Here is a 22,033-nt window from a genome sequence, read left to right on the forward strand (position 1 = left end):
CTTGCACCTAATCTGAATTTCCCTCTGAATGGAGACTCCCCGACATGCTAAACGCTTAATATCCAGGCATCAGAGACAACACTCCACACATCCTGGATGACATCATCACATCTGCTAATCCAGCTCCTTTGTTTTGGCCGCTCCTCTTTAAGCCTCTGTCTGGCAGTACGGTTAGAACGATGTTGGAGTAGGGGATATGATGGCTGGAGGAGATGGTTTGAACTTCTTCCATTTCGCCAACAGAGATTTGGGGTCAAAGGTCAGGTATTATTTGAGCTTTTCTAATCAGCTGCTAACAGTTATAAAAAATAACACCAAGAAAGAGTTTTTTTTCTTGTAATAAAGATCAAATTGCAGAATTTATCGATTCCCATTGTTCGATAACCAACCTGAAGGGGGCGCTGCTCACAGGTCTCACAAGTATTCACACCCAAACCTCAGTGGGTTTTAATGGGTCTGATGGCCGCCGGCTGCATCAAATGATCTTTAAGGTTCTGCTCTGGGGTTGGGTTCTGAAGGGGTACCAGCTGCCTGGACGGTTCTGAAGCGGTACCAGCTGCCTGGACGGTTCTGAAGCGGTACCAGCTGCCTGGGTGGTTCTGAAGGGCTACCAGCTGCCTGGATGGTTCTGAAGCGGTACCAGCTGCCTGGATGGTTCTGATGGAGAACCAGCTGCCTGGACGGTTCTGAAGCGGTACCAGCTGCCTGGATGGTTCTGATGGAGAACCAGCTGCCTGGACGGTTCTGAAGCGGTACCAGCTGCCTGGATGGTTCTGATGGAGAACCAGCTGCCTGGATGGTTCTGATGGAGAACCAGCTGCCTGGACGGTTCTGAAGCGGTACCAGCTGCCTGGGTCATTCGGTCCGATTTAAACGTTTCTCCCTGTCTTTGGGTTGCCAGCAGGGCTGTGAGCAGCGCCGGCGCTGAAGGGGGGGGGGATCACCTGAGGAGAGAACAGGTGAGGTCTGATGGGATCATTTAGAAGGATGTTAGTGGCCACTTTATTAGGTACACCGCTGCTCTGGACTGGTCAGCCAATCAGATGGGAGTTCAACCTGAGCGTCAGAATCAGAACCAAAGAGGATTTAAGTGACTCTGATCGCAGAATAAACAAGCTGCTGATGTGTTTTTGTTGTTAGAAAAGACCAGTAAGCCTGAGGTGGAAACGCCGACCCAGAGAGCTCCAGAACCGGAGGAGGACGGTCCTGGAGCCGAGGAGACATCAGGTGGGACATGGACACCTGTCCTCTCTCTGCAGCAGCAGGGTCAGAGGATCAAACCTGAAATCTGCCCAACAATCAGGATTATTTAGCTGAAATGTCTCATGTTTATGACTCACTGCTCACCTGCTGCCTGTTGGCATGACGACGGTAACGCTGTGTGTCTGCTGCAGTCCCTGGATCTCAGGATGTGGAGTCTGAAATCCAAGGTTGGTTCCGCTGAGCGGCTGCTGCATGTGAGGGATGACTAACTCAGTTAGCGCCTGGCGCTGGTCCAGCTGTGACTCAGAACCGGTGGAAAGAACGCTAAACAGAACCAGGTTCTACTGCTAACATTTACCAGATTATACTGGGGCTTTTAGTGGTGATGCACCACAGCAGTGCTGGGCTCTGCTAACAGTTAGCAGCATGAACATTAGCTCCACTGTGGCAAAGCTCTATGCACACATGGTATTTAGTAAAACCTAATGCTACAGCGCTCAATACACATGGTACGTAGCTGAAGCTAATGCTAATGCCCTATAGCTACATTGTATTAGCAGAAACGAATGCTAATAGGTTAGACATGCATGGTGTTTAGCTGAAGCTAATGCTAAAGTTCTAAATTTAATCATGTTCAGACCCACCATGTGTTGTGAGGATGCTAACAGTTTAGTAAAGGTAATTTAGGGGAAGTTAAGATCACTAATTGCCTTCAAAATAAAAGAGCTACAGTAGTAAATAAAACATTAAAGCTGCAAGCAGCCTCGGGCGGCCCTCGCAGCAAGCGCCGCTCCGGCCTATTGGCCACCGCGGGGGTTCCGGCCACCGCAGAAGCTCTCGCACGATTTCCAGAGCCGCAGCCCGCTCCCCACCGCGGAAGCTCCGCCGCAGTTTCCAGCACCGCCGCCCGCTAGCCACCGCAGAAGCTGTAGCGCATTTTCCACACCCATCCACCAGGCGACACGCGTGAATGCGTTCGGCAGCGCTCCCCGACGACTGTCAAAAAATCTGGTGCAGATCGGTCGATGCGTCGAGGAGATACAGCCCATGTATTAACTTAGGGGGCGCAGTGGAGCCAAATTACATTTCAAACCCGTCGGGCTCTTTAGAGGTGAACAAAGGTCATACATATCCAGATTGGCGCCAATCGGATGATCTATGTGTGAATTAGAGCCAAACGTATGAATATGGCGAGGGACTGATATTCGCCATTTGGCCACGCCCACACGGTTCAGCCAGAAGCGAGCATTGACAGAGCTCATCATCCGAATTACCTTGATTAGGTCAAGAGAGCCATAAACAGAGCTTTCCAAGGAAAAAAAAGACACTTCCTGTTCTGAGGGGGCGGGGCTTAGATGACGTCATAATATGATGACACAGGGTCGTCAGGGATCCCACCAGGGTCACTCGTGCAAAGTTTGGTGCAGAAGGTATCGACCGTTCACAGTAAAATACAAGACTTCCTGTTGTCAGGGGGCGTGGCCTACGTGATGTCATCATTTAACCATTGGATATTATTGGACACAAGATAATGATCAATAACTGAAGGTTTGGTGTCTCTGTCAGTTTTTGTGTTAGAATTACAAATTATTTAATTTTTTCCTCTTTAATTCAACATTGAACTGTCATTCCGTAGGGCAATGCTGCCCTCTGGTGTCGAATTACTGAAATAATGAAACTATTTCAGTGGGCAGCAGAGGGCAGCATTGCCCTACAAACAACGAACATGGACTGTTTATTATGTAATTACACAGAAGATCTCTCTAATTCATTCTGAGGGGGCGGGGCTTAGATGATGTCATAATATGATGACATAGCATTGTCAGGTATCACACCAGGATGAGTCAGGCCAAGTTTGGTGCAGCTCGGTCGAAACATGTGGAATCTAGAAGCAAACGTATGGCATCGGCGTTACAGGTCACTTCGCCACGCCGCCACACCCAGCTGCTTCATCGCAGCCGGTCAGGGCTTGGATCCACAACACACCAACATGTCTTCTGTCTCTGGACACAGTTTCATGTTGATGAGGTCAAAGGGCTAAGATAGCGACCGTTCACAGTAAAACATGACACTTCCTGTTCTCAGGGGGCGTGGCCTAAGCGATGTCATAATTTCACCACAGGGTATTTTAGGACACCTATTGATGATCAATAATTGAAAGTTTGGTGTCTCTGTGAGTTTCTGTGCAGGATATATAAGAGTTTCGTGTTTCATGGCGAGTAGGTGAACTTTGACCCCTGGTGACCCCCCTTCAGCAATCTCAGACAGTCACCAATTTGATAACTTTAAATCAGACATGCCTTATGATCAGACTGACCGAGTTTGAAGCCGATCAATCGAAATCCCTAGGAGGAGTTCGATCAAATGCAAAGGCTGTAAACGTCAAAGTCGAGGTCCAAAATGGACCTTCAATACAAAATGGCCGACTTCCTGTTGGGTTTCGACCATGGCTCTAAGAGACTTTTTTGTACGTCCTGACAAGATACACATGTGTACCAAGTTTCGTAATTCTAGGTTAAAGCATGGCTTGGGGCTGTTCATTTAAAATACTCTAGGGGTCGCTATAGAGAAATTAGGCCACGCCCACCAAATTTTGTTATGAATTCCTGTCGGTGGGTGGATAAGGATCCATCCTAGTGAGTTTGGAGCAGCTGGGCCCGAAATTGTGGAATTCAGAGCCAAACGAAATTCGATGGCGTTCGCAACGCCGCCACGCCCACCTGCTTCATCGCAGCCGGTCGGGGTTGGATTACTCAACACACCAACATGTCTTCTGTCTCTGGACACAGTTTCATGTTGATTAGGTCAAAGGGCTAAGATAGCGACCGTTCACAGTAAAACATGACACTTCCTGTTCTCAGGGGGCGTGGCCTAAGTGATGTCATCATTTGACCATAGGTTATTGTAGGGCACCCGATGACGATCAATCACTGAAAGTTTGATCCCTCTATGTGTTTTTATATAGGAAATATAAGAGTTTCGTGTTTCATGGCGAGTAGGTGAACTTTGACCCCTGCTAACCCCCCTTCAACATGCTCCAAAACTCACCAATTTGATAACTTTAAATCAAACATGCCTTATGATCAGACTGACCAAGTTTGAAGCCGATCAATCAAAATCCCTAGGAGGAGTTCGATCAAATACGAAGGCTGTAAACGTCAAAATCGAGGTAAAAAATGGACTTTCAATACAAAATGGCCGACTTCCTGTGATAGTTGGCTTATAACATTAAATGTAAGTTCTGAGTCTTTTGGTGAGCTCTACAAGTGTACCAAATTTCATGTCTCTACGATGAAGTACGTTCATACCATTGTGTCAACAGAAAATTGCTAGTTGCCGCCGTTGAGCAATTTTTTTAGCGATTTTTGCGACAACCTTAAAATTCAAAATTTTTAATTTTTCTAGTCGCGACCGCCAAGTTTGGTGAGTTTTTGAATATGATAAAGCCCCCAAAAAGGCACACGAAGAGGGGGGCAGAATAATAATTAAAGCTGCGAGCAGCCTCGGGCGGCCCTCGCAGCAAGCGCCGCTCCGGCATATTGGCCACCGCGGGGGTTCCAGCCACCGCAGAAGCTCTCGCACGATTTCTAGAGCCGCAGCCAACTCCCCACCACAGAAGCTCTGCCGCAGTTTCCAGCACCGCCGCCCGCTAGCCACCGCAGAGGCTGTCGCGCATTTTCCACGCCCGTCCACCAGGCGACATGCGTGAATGCGTTCGGCAGCGCTCCCCGACGACTGTCAAAAAATCTGGTGCAGATCGGTCGATGCCTCGAGGAGACACAGCCGATGTATTAACTTAGGGGGCGCAGTGGAGCCAAATTACATCTCAAACTCGTTGGGCTCTTTAGAGGTGAACAAAGATCATACATATCCAGTTTGGCGTCAATCGGATGATCCGTGTGTGATTTAGAGCCAAACGTATGCATATGGCGAGGGACTGATGTTCGCCATTTGGCCACGCCCACACGGTTCAGCCAGCAGCGAGCATTGACAGAGTTTATCATCCGAATCATCTTGATTAGGTCAAGAGAGCCATAAACGGAGCTTTCCAAGGAAAAAAACGGCACTTCCGGTTCCGAGGGGGCGGGGCTTAGATGACGTCATAATGTGATGACGTAGGATCGACGGGCAAGCCTCCAGGATCACTCAGGCCAAGTTTGATGCAGCTCGGTCAAAATATGTGGAATGTAGAGGCAAACGTATACGAACGGCGTTGCCGCCATTGAAAACTCTTGGCACTTTAAAGCAAGCGAGACCAACTTCCTATCTGTCATCCAACACAGAATCACCTTGATTAGGTCAAGAGAGCCATAAACGGAGCTTTCCAAGGAAAAAAACGGCACTTCCGGTTCCGAGGGGGCGGGGCTTAGATGACGTCATAATGTGATGACGTAGGATCGACGGGCAAGCCTCCAGGATCACTCAGGCCAAGTTTGATGCAGCTCGGTCAAAATATGTGGAATGTAGAGGCAAACGTATACGAACGGCGATGCCGCCATTGAAAACTCTTGGCACTTTAAAGCAAGCGAGACCAACTTCCTATCTGTCATCCAACACAGAATCACCTTGATTAGGTCAAGAGAGCCATAAACGGAGCTTTCCAAGGAAAAAAACGGCACTTCCTGTTCTGAGGGGGCGGGGCTTTGATGACGTCATAATCTGATGACATAGAATTTTCAGGTATCACACCAGCATCACTCAAGCCAAGTTTGGTGCAGCTCGGTCGAAACATGTGGAATCTAGAAGCAAACGTATGGCATCGGCGTTACAGGTCACTTCGCCACGCCGCCACGCCCAGCTGCTATCTCAAAGCCGGTCAGGGTTGGAATCCTCAACACACCAACATTTCTTCTGTGTCTGGACACAGTTTCATGTTGATTAGGTCAAAGGGCTAAGAGAGCGACCGCTCACAGTAAAACATGACACTTCCTGTTCTCAGGGGGCGTGGCTTAAGTGATGTCATCATTTCACCACAGGGTATTTTAGGACATCCGATGCCGATCAATCACTGAAAGTTTGGTCCCTCTATGTGTTTTTTTATAGGAAATATAAGAGTTTCGTGTTTCATGGCGAGTAGGTGAACTTTGACCCCTGCTAACCCCCCTTCAACATACTCCAAAACTCACCAATTTGATAACTTTAAATCAAACATGCCTTATGATCAGACTGACCGAGTTTGAAGTCGATCAATCGAAATCCCTAGGAGGAGTTCGATCAAATACGAACGCTGTAAACGTCAAAATCGAGGAAAAAAATGGACGTTCAATACAAAATGGCCGACTTCCTGTGATAGTTGGCTTATAACATTAAATGTAAGTTCTGAGTCTTTTGGTGAGCTCTACATGTGTACCAAATTTCATGTCTCTACGATGAAGTACGTTCATACCATTGTGTCAACAGAAAATTGCTAGTTGCCGCCGTTCAGCAATTTTTTTTGCGATTTTTGCGACAACCTTAAAATTCAAAATTTTTAAATTTTCTAGTCGCCACCGCCAAGTTTGGTGAGTTTTTGAATATGATAAAGCCCCCAAAAAGGCGCCTCTTTGGGGGGGCAGAATCGTAATAATAATTAAAGCTGCGAGCAGCCTCGGGCGGCCCTCGCAGCAAGCGCCGCTCCGGCCTATTGGCCACCGCGGGGGTTCCAGCCACCGCAGAAGCTCTCGCACGATTTCCAGAGCCGCAGCCAACTCCCCACCGCAGAAGCTCCGCCGCAGTTTCCAGCACCGCCGCCCGCTAGCCACCGCAGAAGCTGTCGCGCATTTTCCACGCCCGTCCACCGGGCGACACGCGTGAATGCGTTCGGCGGCGCTCCCCGACGACTGTCAAAAAATCTGGTGCAGATCGGTCGATGCGTCGAGGAGATACAGCCGATGTATTAACTTAGGGGGCGCAGTGGAGCCAAATTACATCTCAATCCCGTTGGGCTCTTTAGAGGTGAACAAAGGTCATACATATCCAGTTTGGAGCCAATCGGATGATCCATGCTTGAATTAGAGCCAAACGTATGAATATGGCGAGGGACTGATATTCGCCATTTGGCCACGCCCACACGGTTCAGCCAGCAGCGAGCAATGACAGAGCTCATCATCTGAATCATCTTGATTAGGTCAAGAGAGCCATAAACGGAGCTTTCCAAGGAAAAAAACGGCACTTCCGGTTCCGAGGGGGCGGGGCTTAGATGACGTCATAATGTGATGACGTAGGATCGACGGGCAAGCCTCCAGGATCACTCAGGCCAAGTTTGATGCAGCTCGGTCAAAATATGTGGAATGTAGAGGCAAACGTATACGAACGGCGTTGCCGCCATTGAAAACTCTTGGCACTTTAAAGCAAGCGAGACCAACTTCCTATCTGTCATCCAACACAGAATCACCTTGATTAGGTCAAGAGAGCCATAAACGGAGCTTTCCAAGGAAAAAAACGGCACTTCCGGTTCCGAGGGGGCGGGGCTTAGATGACGTAATAATGTGATGACGTAGGATCGACGGGCAAGCCTCCAGGATCACTCAGGCCAAGTTTGATGCAGCTCGGTCAAAATATGTGGAATGTAGAGGCAAACGTATACGAACGGCGTTGCCGCCATTGAAAACTCTTGGCACTTTAAAGCAAGCGAGACCAACTTCCTATCTGTCATCCAACACAGAATCACCTTGATTAGGTCAAGAGAGCCATAGATGAAAATTTCCAAGGAAAAAAATAGCACTTCCTGTTCTGAGGGGGCGGGGCTTAGATGACGTCATAATCTGATGACATAGAATTTTCAGGTATCACACCAGCATCACTCAAGCCAAGTTTGGTGCAGCTCGGTCGAAACATGTGGAATCTAGAAGCAAACGTATGGCATCGGCGTTACAGGTCACTTCGCCATGCCGCCGCACCCAGCTGCTATCTCAAAGCCGGTCAGGGCTTGAATCCACAACACACCAACATGTCTTCTGTCTCTGGACACAGGTTCATGTTGATTAGGTCAAAGGGCTAAGAGAGCGACCGTTCACAGTAAAACATGACACTTCCTGTTCTCAGGGGGCGTGGCCTACGTGATGTCATCATTTGACCATATGGTATTGTAGGCCACCTGATGACGATCAATCACTGAAAGTTTGGAGTCTCTGTGAGTTTTTGTGTTAGAAATACCAATTTTTCATTTTTTCCTGTGTATTACAAAATCGAAGAATTTCATCTGCAGGGCAATGCTGCCCTCTGGTGTCGAATTACTGAAATAATGAAACTATTTCAGTGGCCAGCAGAGGGCAGCATTGCCCTACAAACGACGAACATGTACTGTTTATTATGTAATTACACAGAAGATCTCTCTAATTCATTCTGAGGGGGCGGGGCTTAGATGACGTCATAATATGATGACATAGCATTGTCAGGCATCACAACAGCATCACTGAGGCCAAGTTTGGTGCAGCTCGGTCGAAACATGTGGAATCTAGAAGCAAACGTATGGCATCGGCGTTACAGGTCACTTCGCCACGCCGCCAAACCCAGCTGCTTCATCGCAGCCGGTCAGGGCTTGAATCCACAACACACCAACATGTCTTCTGTCTCTGGACACAGTTTCATGTTGATTAGGTCAAAGGGCTAAAATAGCGACCGTTCACAGTAAAACATGACACTTCCTGTTCTCAGGGGGCGTGGCCTAAGCGATGTCATAATTTCACCACAGGGTATTTTAGGACACCTATTGTTGACCAATAACTGAAAATTTGGTGTCTCTGTGAGTTTCTGTGCAGGATATATAAGAGTTTCGTGTTTCATGGCGAGTAGGTGAACTTTGACCCCTGGTAACCCCCCTTCAGCAAGCTCATACAGTCACCAATTTGATAACTTTAAATCAGACATGCCTTATGATCAGACTGACCGAGTTTGAAGCCGATCAATCGAAATCCCTAGGAGGAGTTCGATCAAATACGAATGCTGTGAACGTCAAAATCGAGGTCAAATGAAATTCAATCTAAAATGGCCGACTTCCTGTTGGGTTTAGAGCATGGCTCTAAGAGACTTTTTTGTACGGCCCGACAAGATACACATGTGTACCAAGTTTCGTAATTCTAGGTTTAAGCATGGCTTGGGGCTGTTCATTTAAAATACTCTAGGGGTCGCTATAGAGAAATTAGGCCACGCCCACCAAATTTTGTTATGAATTCCTATCGGTGGGTGGATAAGGATCCATCCTAGTGAGTTTGGAGCAGCTGGGCCCGAAATTGTGGAATTCAGAGCCAAACGTATGGCAACGGCGTTACAGGTCACTTCGCCACGCCGCCACGCCCACCTGCTATGTCAAAGCCGGTCAGGGTTGGAATCCTCAACACACCAACATGTCTTCTGTCTCTGGACACAGTTTCATGTTGATTAGGTGAAAGGGCTAAGATAGCGACCGTTCACAGTAAAACATGACACTTCCTGTTCTCAGGGGGCGTGGCCTAAGTGATGTCATCATTTGACCATAGGGTAGTGTAGGGCACCCGATGACGATCAATCACTGAAAGTTTGGTCCCTCTATGTGTTTTTGTATAGGAAATATAAGAGTTTCGTGTTTCATGGCGAGTAGGTGAACTTTGACCCCTGCTAACCCCCCTTCAACATGCTCCAAAACTCACCAATTTGATAACTTTAAATCAAACATGCCTTATGATCAGACTGACCGAGTTTGAAGTCGATCAATCGAAATCCCTAGGAGGAGTTCGATCAAATACGAAGGCTGTAAACGTCAAAATCGAGGTAAAAAATGGACGTTCAATACAAAATGGCCGACTTCCTGTGATAGTTGCACTATGAAATCTATACCAAATTCTGAATGTCTTTTTGAGCTCTACATGTGTACCAAATTTCATGTCTGTACGATGAAATAAATGAATTGCAAAGGTTCCGTTGAAAATTGCTAGTTGCCGCCGTTGAGCAATTTTTTTTGCGATTTTTGCAACGACCTTAAAATTCAAAATTTTTAAACCGCCTAGTCGCGACCGCCAAGTTTGGTGAGTTTTTGAATATGATAAAGCCCCCAAAAAGGCGCACGAAGAGGGGGTAAGAATAATAATAATAATTAAAGCTGCGAGCAGCCTCGGGCGGCCCTCGCAGCAAGCGCCGCTCCGGCCTATTGGCCACCGCGGGGGTTCCGGCCACCGCAGAAGCTCTCGCACGTTTTCCAGAGCCGCAGCCCGCTCCCCACCGCAGAAGCTCTGCCGCAGTTTCCAGCACCGCCGCCCGCCAGCCGCCGCAGAAGCTGTCGCGCATTTTCCCCGCCCGTCCACCGGGCGACACGCGTGAATGCGTTCGGCGGCGCTCCCCGACGACTGTCAAAAAATCTGGTGCAGATCGGTCGATGCGTCGAGGAGACAGAGCCGATGTATTAACTTAGGGGGCGCAGTGGAGTCAAATTACATCTCAAACCCGTTGGGCTCTTTAGAGCAGAACAAAGGTCATACATATCCAGTTTGGCGCCAATCGGATGATCTATGTGTGAATTAGAGCCAAACGTATGAATATGGCGAGGGACTGATATTCGCCATTTGGCCACGCCCACACGGTTCAGCCAGAAGCGAGCATTGACAGAGCTCATCATCCGAATTACCTTGATTAGGTCAAGAGAGCCATAAACGGAGCTTTCCAAGGAAAAAAAAGACACTTCCTGTTCTGAGGGGGCGGGGCTTAGATGACGTCATAATATGATGACATAGGGTCGTCAGGGATCCCACCAGGGTCACTCGTGCAAAGTTTGGTGCAGAAGCTATCGACCGTTCACAGTAAAATACAAGACTTCCTGTTGTCAGGGGGCGTGGCCTACGTGATGTCATCATTTAACCATTGGATATTATTGGACACAAGATAATGATCAATAACTGAAGGTTTGGTGTCTCTGTCAGTTTTTGTGTTAGAATTACAAATTATTTAATTTTTTCCTCTTTAATTCAACATTGAACTGTCATTCCGTAGGGCAATGCTGCCCTCTGGTGTCGATTTACTGAAATAATGAAACTATTTCAGTGGGCAGCAGAGGGCAGCATTGCCCTACAAACAACGAACATGGACTGTTTATTATGTAATTACACAGAAGATCTCTCTAATTCATTCTGAGGGGGCGGGGCTTAGACGACGTCATAATATGATGACGTAGCATTGTCAGGCATCACACCAGGATGAGTCAGGCCAAGTTTGGTGCAGCTCGGTCGAAATATGTGGAATCTAGAAGCAAACGTATGGCATCGGCGTTACAGGTCACTTCGCCACGCCGCCACAGCCAACTGCTTCATCGCAGCTGGTCAGGGCTTGAATCCACAACACACCAACATGTCTTCTGTCTCTGGACACAGTTTAATATTGATTATGTCAAAGGGCTAAGATAGCGACCGTTCACAGTAAAACATGACACTTCCTGTTCTCAGGGGGCGTGGCCTAAGTGATGTCATCATTTGACCACAGGGTATTTTTGGACACCTAATGATGATCAATAATTTAAAGTTTGGTATCTCTGTGAGTTTCTGTGCAGGATATATAAGAGTTTCGTGTTTCATGGCGAGTAGGTGAACTTTGACCCCTGGTAACCCCCCTTCAGCAAGCTCATACAGTCACCAATTTGATAACTTTAAATCAGACATGCCTTATGATCAGACTGACCGAGTTTGAAGCCGATCAATCGAAATCCCTAGGAGGAGTTCGATCAAATGCAAAGGCTGTAAACGTCAAAATCGAGGTCAAATGAACTTCAATCTAAAATGGCCGACTTCCTGTTGGGTTTAGAGCATGGCTCTAAGAGACTTTTTTGTACGTCCCGACAAGATACACATGTGTACCAAGTTTCGTAATTCTAAGTTAAAGCATGGCTTTGGGCTGTTCATTTAAAATACTCTAGGGGTCGCTATAGAGAAATTAGGCCACGCCCACCAAATATCGCTATGGATTCCTGTTCGGGGATGGATAAGGATCCATCCTAGTGAGTTTGGAGCAGCTCACCCCGAAACTGTGGAATTCAGAGCCAAACGAAATTCGACGGCGTTCGCAACGCCGCCACGCCCACCTGCTTCATCGCAGCCGGTCGGGGTTGGAATCCACAACACACCAACATGTCTTCTGCCTCTGGACACAGTTTCATGTTGATTAGGTCAAAGGGCTAAGATAGCGACCGTTCACAGTAAAACATTACACTTCCTGCTCTCAGGGGGCGTGGCCTACGTAAAAAAAAAATTTCACTGCAGGGTATTATAGGACACCCGATGCCGATCAATCACTGAAAGTTTGGTCCCTCTATGTGTTTTTGTATAGGAAATATAAGAGGTTTTTGTTTCATGGCGTGTAGGTGAACTTTGACCCCTGGTAACCCCCCTTCAACATGCTCCAAAACTCACCAATTTGATAACTTTAAATCAGACATGCCTTATGATCAGACTGACCGAGTTTGAAGCCGATCAATCGAAATCCCTAGGAGGAGTTCGATCAAATACGAAGGCTGTAAACGTCAAAATCGAGGAAAAAAATGGACCTTCAATACAAAATGGCCGACTTCCTGTGATACTTGCACTATGACATTACTTGTAAATTCTGAGCGTCTTAGTGAGCTCTACAACTGTACCGAATTTCAAGTCTCTACGATGAAGTAAGTGAATAGCAATGGGTCTTTTGAAAATTGCTAGTTGCCGCCGTTGAGCAATTTTTTTTGCGATTTTTGCGACGACCTTAAAATACGTAAATTTGAGCGTCGCTGTATGCGTCCGCCAAGTTTGGTGAGTTTTTGAATATGATAAAGCCCCCAAAAGGGCAATTCATTTGTAGGGAAGAAAAATAATTAAAGCTGCAAGCAGCCTCGGGCGGCCCTCGCAGCAAGCGCCGCTCCGGCCTATTGGCCACCGCGGGGGTTCCGGCCAGCGCAGAAGCTCTCGCACGTTTTCCAGAGCCGCAGCCCGCTCCCCACCGCAGAAGCTCTGCCGCAGTTTCCAGCATCGCCGCCCGCTAGCCGCCGCAGAAGCTGTCGCGCGTTTTCCCCGCCTGTCCACCGGGCGACAGGCGTGAATGCGTTCGGCGGCGCTCCCCGACGACTGTCGAAAAATCTGGCGCAGATCGGTCGATGCGTCGAGGAGATACAACCCATGTATTAACTTAGGGGGCGCAGTGGAGCCAAATTACATTTCAAACCCGTTGGGCTCTTTAGAGGTGAACAAAGGTCATACATATCCAGTTTGGCGCCAATCGGATGATCCATGCCTGAATAAGAGCCAAACGTATGCATATGGCGAGGGACTGATATTCGCCATTTGGCCACGCCCACACGGTTCAGCCAGCAGCGAGCATTGACAGAGTTTATCATCCGAATCATCTTGATTAGGTCAAGAGAGCCATAAACGGAGCTTTCCAAGTAAAAAAACGGCACTTCCTGTTCTGAGGGGGCGGGGCTTAGATGACGTCATAATATGATGACATAGGGTCGTCAAGGATCCCACCAGGGTCACTCGTGCAAAGTTTGGTGCAGAAGCTATCGACCGTTCACAGTAAAATACAAGACTTCCTGTTGTCAGAGGGCGTGGCCTACGTGATGTCATCATTTGACCATTGGATATTATTCTACACCCGAGGATGATCAATAACTCAAACTTTGGTGTCTCTGTCAGTTTTTGTGTTAGAATTACAAATTATTTAATTTTTTCCTCTATAATTCAACATTGAACTGTCATTCCGTAGGGCAATGCTGCCCTCTGGTGTCGAATTACTGAAATTACAGAAATAGTTTCATTATTTCAGTAATTCGACACCAGAGGGCAGCATTGCCCTACACATGACAAAGCCCTTTGTATTACACAGTCGATCACAGGGGAACTTTGAGCCTTGCTAACCCCCCTTCAACATGCTCCAAAACTCACCAATTTGATAACTTTAAATCAGACATGCCTTATGATCAGACTGACCAAGTTTGAAGTCGATCAATCGAAATCCCTAGGAGGAGTTTGATCAAATACGAAAGCTGTAAACGTCAAAATCGAGGTCAAATGAACTTCAATCTAAAATGGCCGACTTCCTGTTGGGTTTAGAGCATGGCTCCAAGAGACTTTTTTGTACGTCCTGACAAGATACACATGTGTACCAAGTTTCGTAATTCTAAGCTAAAGCATGGCTTGGGGCTGAGTTTTTGAAATATTCTAGGGGGCGATATAGAGAAATTAGGCCACGCCCTCCAAATTTTGTTATGAATTCCTGTTGGCGGGTCAATAAGGATCCATCCTAGTGAGTTTGGAGCAGCTCACCCCGAAACTGTGGAATTCAGAGCCAAACGAAATTTGACGGCGTTCGCAACGCCGCCACGCCCACCTGCTTCATCGCAGCCGGTCGGGGTTGGAGTCCACAACACACCAACATGTCTTCTGTCTCTGGACACAGTTTCATGTTGATTAGGTCAAAGGGCTAAGATAGCGACCGTTCACAGTAAAACATGACACTTCCTGTTCTCAGGGGGCGTGGCCTACGTAAAAAAATAATTTCACCACAGGGTATTTTAGGACACCCGATGACGATCAATCCCAGAAAGTTTGGTCCCTCTATGTGTTTTTGTATAGGAAATATAAGAGTTTCGTGTTTCATGGCGAGTAGGTGAACTTTGACCCCTGGTAACCCCCCTTCAGCAAGCTCATACAGTCACCAATTTGATAACTTTAAATCAGACATGCCTTATGATCAGACTGACCAAGTTTGAAGCCGATCAATCGAAATCCCTAGGAGGAGTTCGATCAAATGCAAAGGCTGTAAACGTCAAACTCGAGGTCCAAAATGGACCTTCAATACAAAATGGCCGACTTCCTGTTGGGTTTAGAGCATGGCTCCAAGAGACTTTTTTGTACGTCCTGACAAGATACACATGTGTACCAAGTTTCGTAATTCTAGGATAAAGCATGGCATGGGGCTGTTCATTTAAAATACTCTAGGGGTCGCTATAGAGAAATTAGGCCACGCCCACCAAATTTTGTTATGAATTCCTGTCGGTGGGTGGATAAGGATCCATCCTAGTGAGTTAGGAGGAGCTGGGCCCGAAATTGTGGAATTCAGAGCCAAACGAAATTCGACGGCGTTCGCAACGCCGCCACGCCCACCTGCTTCATCGCAGCCGGTCGGGGTTGGATTACTCAACACACCAACATGTCTTCTGTCTCTGGACACAGTTTCATGTTGATTAGGTCAAAGGGCTAAGATAGCGACCGTTCACAGTAAAACATGACACTTCCTGTTCTTAGGGGGCGTGGCCTACTTAAAAAAATAATTTCACCACAGGGTATTTTAGGACACCCGATGACAATCAATCAATGAAAGTTTGGTCCCTCTCTGTGTTTTTGTATAGGAAATATAAGAGTTTCGTGTTTCATGGCGAGTAGGTGAACTTTGACCCCTGCTAACCCCCCTTCAACATGCTCCAAAACTCACCAATTTGATAACTTTAAATCAGACATGCCTTATGATCAGACTGACCGAGTTTGAAGCCGATCAATCGAAATCCCTAGGAGGAGTTCGATCAAATACGAAGGCTGTAAACGTCAAAATCGAGGTAAAAAATGGACTTTCAATACAAAATGGCCGACTTCCTGTGATAGTTGGCTTATAACATTAAATGTAAGTTCTGAGTCTTTTGGTGAGCTCTACAAGTGTACCAAATTTCATGTCTCTACGATGAAGTACGTTCATACCATTGTGTCAACAGAAAATTGCTAGTTGCCGCCGTTGAGCAATTTTTTTTGCGATTTTTGTGACAACCTTAAAATTCAAAATTTTGAATTTTTCTAGTCGCGACCGCCAAGTTTGGTGAGTTTTTGAATATGATAAAGCCCCCAAAAAGGCACACGAAGAGGTGGGAAGAATAATAATTAAAGCTGCAAGCAGCCTCGGGCGGCCCTCGCAGCAAGCGCCGCTCCGGCCTATTGGCCACCGCGGGGGTTCCAGCCACCGCAGAAGCTCTCGCACGATTTCCAGAGCCGCAGCCAACTCCCCACCGCAGAAGCTCCGCCGCAGTTTCCAGCACCGCCGCCCGCTAGCCGCCGCAGAAGCTGTCGCGCATTTTCCCCGCCCGTCCACCGGGCGACACGCGTGAATGCGTTCGGCGGCGCTCCCCGACGACTGTCGAAAAATCTGGTGCAGATCGGTCGATGCATCGAGGAGATACAGCCGATGTATTAACTTAGGGGGCGCAGTGGAGCCAAATTACATCTCAATCCCGTTGGGCTCTTTAGAGGTGAACAAAGGTCATACATATCCAGTTTGGAGCCAATCGGATGATCCATGCTTGAATTAGAGCCAAACGTATGAATATGGCGAGGGACTGATATTCGCCATTTGGCCACGCCCACACGGTTCAGCCAGCAGCGAGCAATGACAGAGCTCATCATCCGAATCATCTTGATTAGGTCAAGAGAGCCATAAACGGAGCTTTCCAAGGAAAAAAACGGCACTTCCGGTTCCGAGGGGGCGGGGCTTAGATGACGTCATAATGTGATGACGTAGGATCGACGGGCAAGCCTCCAGGATCACTCAGGCCAAGTTTGATGCAGCTCGGTCAAAATATGTGGAATGTAGAGGCAAACGTATACGAACGGCGTTGCCGCCATTGAAAACTCTTGGCACTTTAAAGCAAGCGAGACCAACTTCCTATCTGTCATCCAACACAGAATCACCTTGATTAGGTCAAGAGAGCCATAAACAGAGCTTTCCAAGGAAAAAAACGGCACTTCCGGTTCCGAGGGGGCGGGGCTTAGATGACGTCATAATGTGATGACGTAGGATTGACGGGCAAGCCTCCAGGATCACTCAGGCCAAGTTTGATGCAGCTCGGTCAAAATATGTGGAATGTAGAGGCAAACGTATACGAACGGCGTTGCCGCCATTGAAAACTCTTGGCACTTTAAAGCAAGCGAGACCAACTTCCTATCTGTCATCCAACACAGAATCACCTTGATTAGGTCAAGAGAGCCATAGATGAAAGTTTCCAAGGAAAAAAATAGCACTTCCTGTTCTGAGGGGGCGGGGCTTAGATGACGTCATAATCTGATGACATAGAATTTTCAGGTATCACACCAGCATCACTCAAGCCAAGTTTGGTGCAGCTCGGTCGAAACATGTGGAATCTAGAAGCAAACGTATGGCATCGGCGTTACAGGTCACTTCGCCACGCCGCCACGCCCAGCTGCTATCTCAAAGCCGGTCAGGGTTGGAATCCTCAACACACCAACATGTCTTCTGTGTCTGGACACAGTTTCATGTTGATTAGGTCAAAGGGCTAAGAGAGCGACCGCTCACAGTAAAACATGACACTTCCTGTTCTCAGGGGGCGTGGCTTAAGTGATGTCATCATTTCACCACAGGGTATTTTAGGACATCCGATGCCGATCAATCACTGAAAGTTTGGTCCCTCTATGTGTTTTTTTATAGGAAATATAAGAGTTTCGTGTTTCATGGCGAGTAGGTGAACTTTGACCCCTGCTAACCCCCCTTCAACATACTCCAAAACTCACCAATTTGATAACTTTAAATCAAACATGCCTTATGATCAGACTGACCGAGTTTGAAGTCGATCAATCGAAATCCCTAGGAGGAGTTCGATCAAATACGAAGGCTGTAAACGTCAAAATCGAGGAAAAAAATGGACGTTCAATACAAAATGGCCGACTTCCTGTGATAGTTGGCTAATAACATTAAATGTAAGTTCTGAGTCTTTTGGTGAGCTCTACAAGTGTACCAAATTTCATGTCTCTACGATGAAGTACGTTCATACCATTGTGTCAACAGAAAATTGCTAGTTGCCGCCGTTGAGCAATTTTTTTTGCGATTTTTGCGACAACCTTAAAATTCAAAATTTTGAATTTTTCTAGTCGCGACCGCCAAGTTTGGTGAGTTTTTGAATATGATAAAGCCCCCAAAAAGGCAATTCATTTGGGTGGAAGAATAATAAGAATAATAATAATAAACAGCACAGATACAATAGGCCTTCGCAGCGCTTTGCTGCTCGGGCCTAATAATAAACAGTACAGATACAATAGGCCTTCGCAGCGCTTTGCTGCTCGGGCCTAATAATAATAATAAACAGTACAGATACAATAGGCCTTCGCAGCGCTTTGCTGCTCGGGCCTAATAAAACAGTACAGATACATACAATAGGCCTTCGCAGCGCTTTGCTGCTCGGGCCTAATAAGAAACAGTACAGAAACAATAGGCCTTCGCAGCGCTTTGCTGCTCGGGCCTAATAAAACAGTACAGATACAATAGGCCTTCGCAGCGCTTTGCTGCTCGGGCCTAATTAGCACTGCTAGTAGAGCATTAGCTCATTAGCGGCAGCATGGCTACCACTGCATGTAAGATCCTCCATTGATCCGCTCTGCGCTGCAGATCAAAACGTTTCCATGTTGTTTTAAAGCAGCTTTTTTCCACCGTTAGCCTCTCTGGCTAATTCGTTAGCACTGCTTAGCTTCATATTAGCCGTCTTTAGGACACACTTCCTCCTTTCTTCTTCTCCTCCCGCCTGTGATCCAGTCTGTCTCTGAATCAGCCGGCCCATTACCGGCTCAGCTGCATGTATCGGACCTCTTCCAGAACCGGGCCGGGCCAGAGATCCGGTTCGATCCGCAGTCTGACCGTTGTTGTTTCCTCTGCAGCTGCCGTCCCTCTGCCGCCGCTGGACGACAGCCATTTTGTTCCAGGTGAGTGAGCAGCTTCCTGTTTCCTGTCCAGAGTCTGTGGATCTTTATGAACCTGCTGTTTGTTCTGCAGACGACCCGACAGAACCCGGACAGCGCTACGGTCAGTACCAGAACCAGAGCCAGAGCCAGACCCGGTCCTGTCAGGTTCTAATCAGTCTGTGTTTGTTCCAGAGGAGGAGCCCGGATCCATCGACACCACAGGAGGTGAGCCCCTCCCCCACCTGCTGCTGATCATTCAGTGGTTCTGATTCTGACCTTCTATGTTTCCTGGTCCAGTTCTGGTGGAGGAGAACCAGCCAGAGGAGACTGAAGGTGGGTCCGACCCGGTTCTGGTTCTGGTCGCAGTTAAACTGATGTGTGTTTGCCGCCCCCTAGTGGTCAACCGTCTCATAAACGATGAGAAACTAAATCTGAAGCCAATCAGCTGAGCCTGAAGTCACAAACACCTGGATGCACTTTTATTTAATTTATATTAAATAATACAATTATTTAAGAAATTCAACAATTTTATTTAATAATTATAAATTAAATTTTTACTTTTTCATAGAAATGAAGAGGTGAAATATTTTTACTTTACATATTTTTAGCTCCAATCTATTTAAATTAATTTGTTTTAATTTCATTTGTAATTTTTATTTATTGTATTTTTAATTTTTATTTTACTTTAAATATTTGTTTAATTTGCTCGTTTATTTATTTTCACATTTCCATACGTGAAGCTGTAATAATGGGTCCTGCTGTTCTGCAGGGGAATCGGGTCGGTACCAGACCAGCTCCAAACTCTCCCAGGAAGCAGGTGGGAAAAAATCGACATTAATAATAAAATAATCTGTTTGTTGTTTCAGTTCAGTCAGTGACAAGTTTCTGATTTACAGAAGCAGAGAAGCCTCCTAAAGCAGAACCAGAACCAGAACCCCAAACTGGGTCGACCCGACCTACAGAGAGCAGGCAGGCAGCCGACGGTGAGAACTCGCTGCTGGTTTAAGACTTTTGCACGGAGCCACCCAGCCGACCATGACCAGCTCTACTGTTAGAATGAAGTCCAGTTTGTTTGTTTGACCTTTGACCTCTGGTTTGGTTCTGTGGGTCAGGAGCAGCAGAGAAAACGGCCGAGGAGCAGAAGGAAAAACGTAAAAATAAAAACATTAAATCTTCTTCTGTGGTTTTATTTCATCTCCTCTATTGTTCTGTTGGTCCTCCAGTGAAGAAGAAGAAACCCAAACTGCTGAACAAGGTCGATAAAAGCATCAAATCAGAGATCGATGCGGCGGAGAGGCTGAGGAAGAAGGTAGAGGAAACGACCGGGAGACATTTCCTCTTCCTCTGGCTGACCTTCCTCTTCCTCTGGCTGACCCACGCTCAGCTGACCTTCCTCTTCCTCCTCCTCCTCTTCCTCAGGGGAACCTGGACCTGGCCCTGAAGGCGTTTGATTCTCTGGTCCAGCAGCATCCTCTGAGCCCGCGCGCTCGCTATGGGAAGGCCCAGGTAGGGTCCAGGAGGGGCGGTGCAGCGCCGGGTCCGGTTCTGGTCCGTAACACGGTGTCGTCCCGGCAGGTGCAGGACGACCTGGCGGAGAAGCTGCGCAGCAACGACCTGCTGCAGAGCGCCATCAGCATGTACGGAGAGGCCGCAGAGCTGCCCGACGTGACCTCTGACCTGTTGAGGGCGGCGCTGAAGAGACGGGCCGAGAGGCAACAGTTCCTGGGTAACAACACCGACACAACCGGGTCGCACCGGGACCGGGTCAGACCCGGATCCAATCCAATCCGGGTTGGATTTTTACATTTTATTAGGATATATTTCAATTTTATTTGTATTTTTTATTTTGGGGAAATTTGTTTTTGTAGTTTGGGATTTTATATGGTTTTGTTTTGTTCAAATGTTAAAATCAGGAACAGGAAGTAGAATCTCTTCTTGTCACCAGGAACAGGAAGTAGAATCTCTTCTTGTCACCAGGAACAGGAAGTAGAATCTCTTCTTGTCACCAGGAACAGGAAGTAGAATCTCTTCTTGTCACCAGGAACAGGAAGTAGAATCTCTTCTTGTCACCGAGACAAAATGAATTTCAATCCACTTTGATCTGCATGTGGAGGTCGGACCCTGGGGTCAAAGTTCATGTTGCGTTGCTCCCAGGTCGGATGCGGGGGTCGCTGGCGACGCTGCAGAAACTCGTCGACGTTTTCCCCGACGACGTCGGCCTGAGGAACGACCTGGGCGTCGCCCACCTGTTGCTAGGCGACAACAAGGGAGCTAAGAAGGTTTACGAAGAGGTGCGTCGGTTCGCTCAGACGTTCGTGTTTCGGGTTTTAAGCTCCCTGCTGATTGGCTGCGTGTCGTTTGCCCTGCCCACCAGGTCCTCGCCGTTGCCCCTAGCAACGGGTTTGCCAAGGTTCACTACGGCTTCATCCTGAAGGCGGAAAACAAGATCGCAGAGAGCATCCCGTACCTCAGGGTGGGTCAGGCAGCTTTAGTCCAGCCTCACTGCATTACTGATTATTGATTATTGATTATTGATGAGGAATGATCATCGCCCCTCCCCACCCCGTTTCTGCAGGAAGGCTTGGAGTCCGGCGAGCCCGGAACCGACGACGGCAGGTTTTACTTCCACCTGGGAGACGCTCTGCAGCGAGTCGGAGACGACAGCGTGAGTGACTGGAAAATCAGATCAATATCAGTTATTAATCAGGAAATATTAAACCCATCAGTTATTAGTTAAAACTGCTTCATCAACAGATCCGCATTTTCAGAACCGAGGAACATTTTCTCCTATACTGAATGAGTGTTGCTCATGTTTTCACTTATTTAACATAAATTTTATTAAATTAGCCTAAAGTGTAAAAAAAAAAAAGTCACATTTGTTCCTTTAAAACTTTAAACATTTCTGCTGCGTTTCTTTAAATGATGTAATTTCCATGTTTGTCCACCAGATGGCGGCGTTTCCTCCATAACAATCTGCACATTTTCACTCCAGTTATTTTCTCAGGTTTTCCTTCCTACTGAAATAAACGTCATTATTTATGTTTATTAATGTTTGATGTGTTTTAGAAAAGTTTTTATTGATATTTAAGGGAGTTTCAAAAATGATCTAAAATCCCCAAAAATATATTATTTAGAATCTATTTGGAATTTATTTAATTTCATTTACAATTTGTTGGATGTTATTGGGA

The 22,033-nt window shown here is 47.1% G+C and overlaps 2 protein-coding genes across 14 annotated transcripts in view; one reads left to right on the forward strand and one right to left on the reverse strand.

Moving 5' to 3' along the window:
• The window catches only part of LOC116712074 (NACHT, LRR and PYD domains-containing protein 3-like), a 1,065,068-nt gene that overhangs the window by 654,469 nt on the left and 388,566 nt on the right, over positions 1-22,033 (reverse strand). The window lies entirely within an intron of this gene.
• LOC116712098 (aspartyl/asparaginyl beta-hydroxylase-like) overlaps positions 1-22,033 on the forward strand; it is a 39,806-nt gene that overhangs the window by 15,913 nt on the left and 1,860 nt on the right. For 5 of the 7 annotated variants that reach the window (XM_032551950.1, XM_032551945.1, XM_032551947.1 and 2 more), the window contains 15 exons: positions 1,141-1,227; positions 1,395-1,430; positions 18,822-18,866; positions 18,937-18,966; positions 19,038-19,070; positions 19,143-19,178; positions 19,615-19,662; positions 19,742-19,828; positions 19,958-19,996; positions 20,069-20,154; positions 20,265-20,351; positions 20,421-20,571; positions 21,000-21,136; positions 21,220-21,318; positions 21,421-21,510. In XM_032551950.1, the coding sequence (XP_032407841.1) occupies positions 1,141-1,227; positions 1,395-1,430; positions 18,822-18,866; positions 18,937-18,966; positions 19,038-19,070; positions 19,143-19,178; positions 19,615-19,662; positions 19,742-19,828; positions 19,958-19,996; positions 20,069-20,154; positions 20,265-20,351; positions 20,421-20,571; positions 21,000-21,136; positions 21,220-21,318; positions 21,421-21,510 (1,091 nt within the window). The remainder of the gene's footprint in view (positions 1-1,140; positions 1,228-1,394; positions 1,431-18,821; positions 18,867-18,936; positions 18,967-19,037; positions 19,071-19,142; positions 19,179-19,614; positions 19,663-19,741; positions 19,829-19,957; positions 19,997-20,068; positions 20,155-20,264; positions 20,352-20,420; positions 20,572-20,999; positions 21,137-21,219; positions 21,319-21,420; positions 21,511-22,033) is intronic. The other 2 variants (XM_032551948.1, XM_032551952.1) reach the window with 1 other exon arrangement.

Source organism: Xiphophorus hellerii, chromosome 21 (assembly GCF_003331165.1).
Source record: "Xiphophorus hellerii strain 12219 chromosome 21, Xiphophorus_hellerii-4.1, whole genome shotgun sequence".
Lineage (NCBI taxonomy): Eukaryota > Metazoa > Chordata > Actinopteri > Cyprinodontiformes > Poeciliidae > Xiphophorus > Xiphophorus hellerii.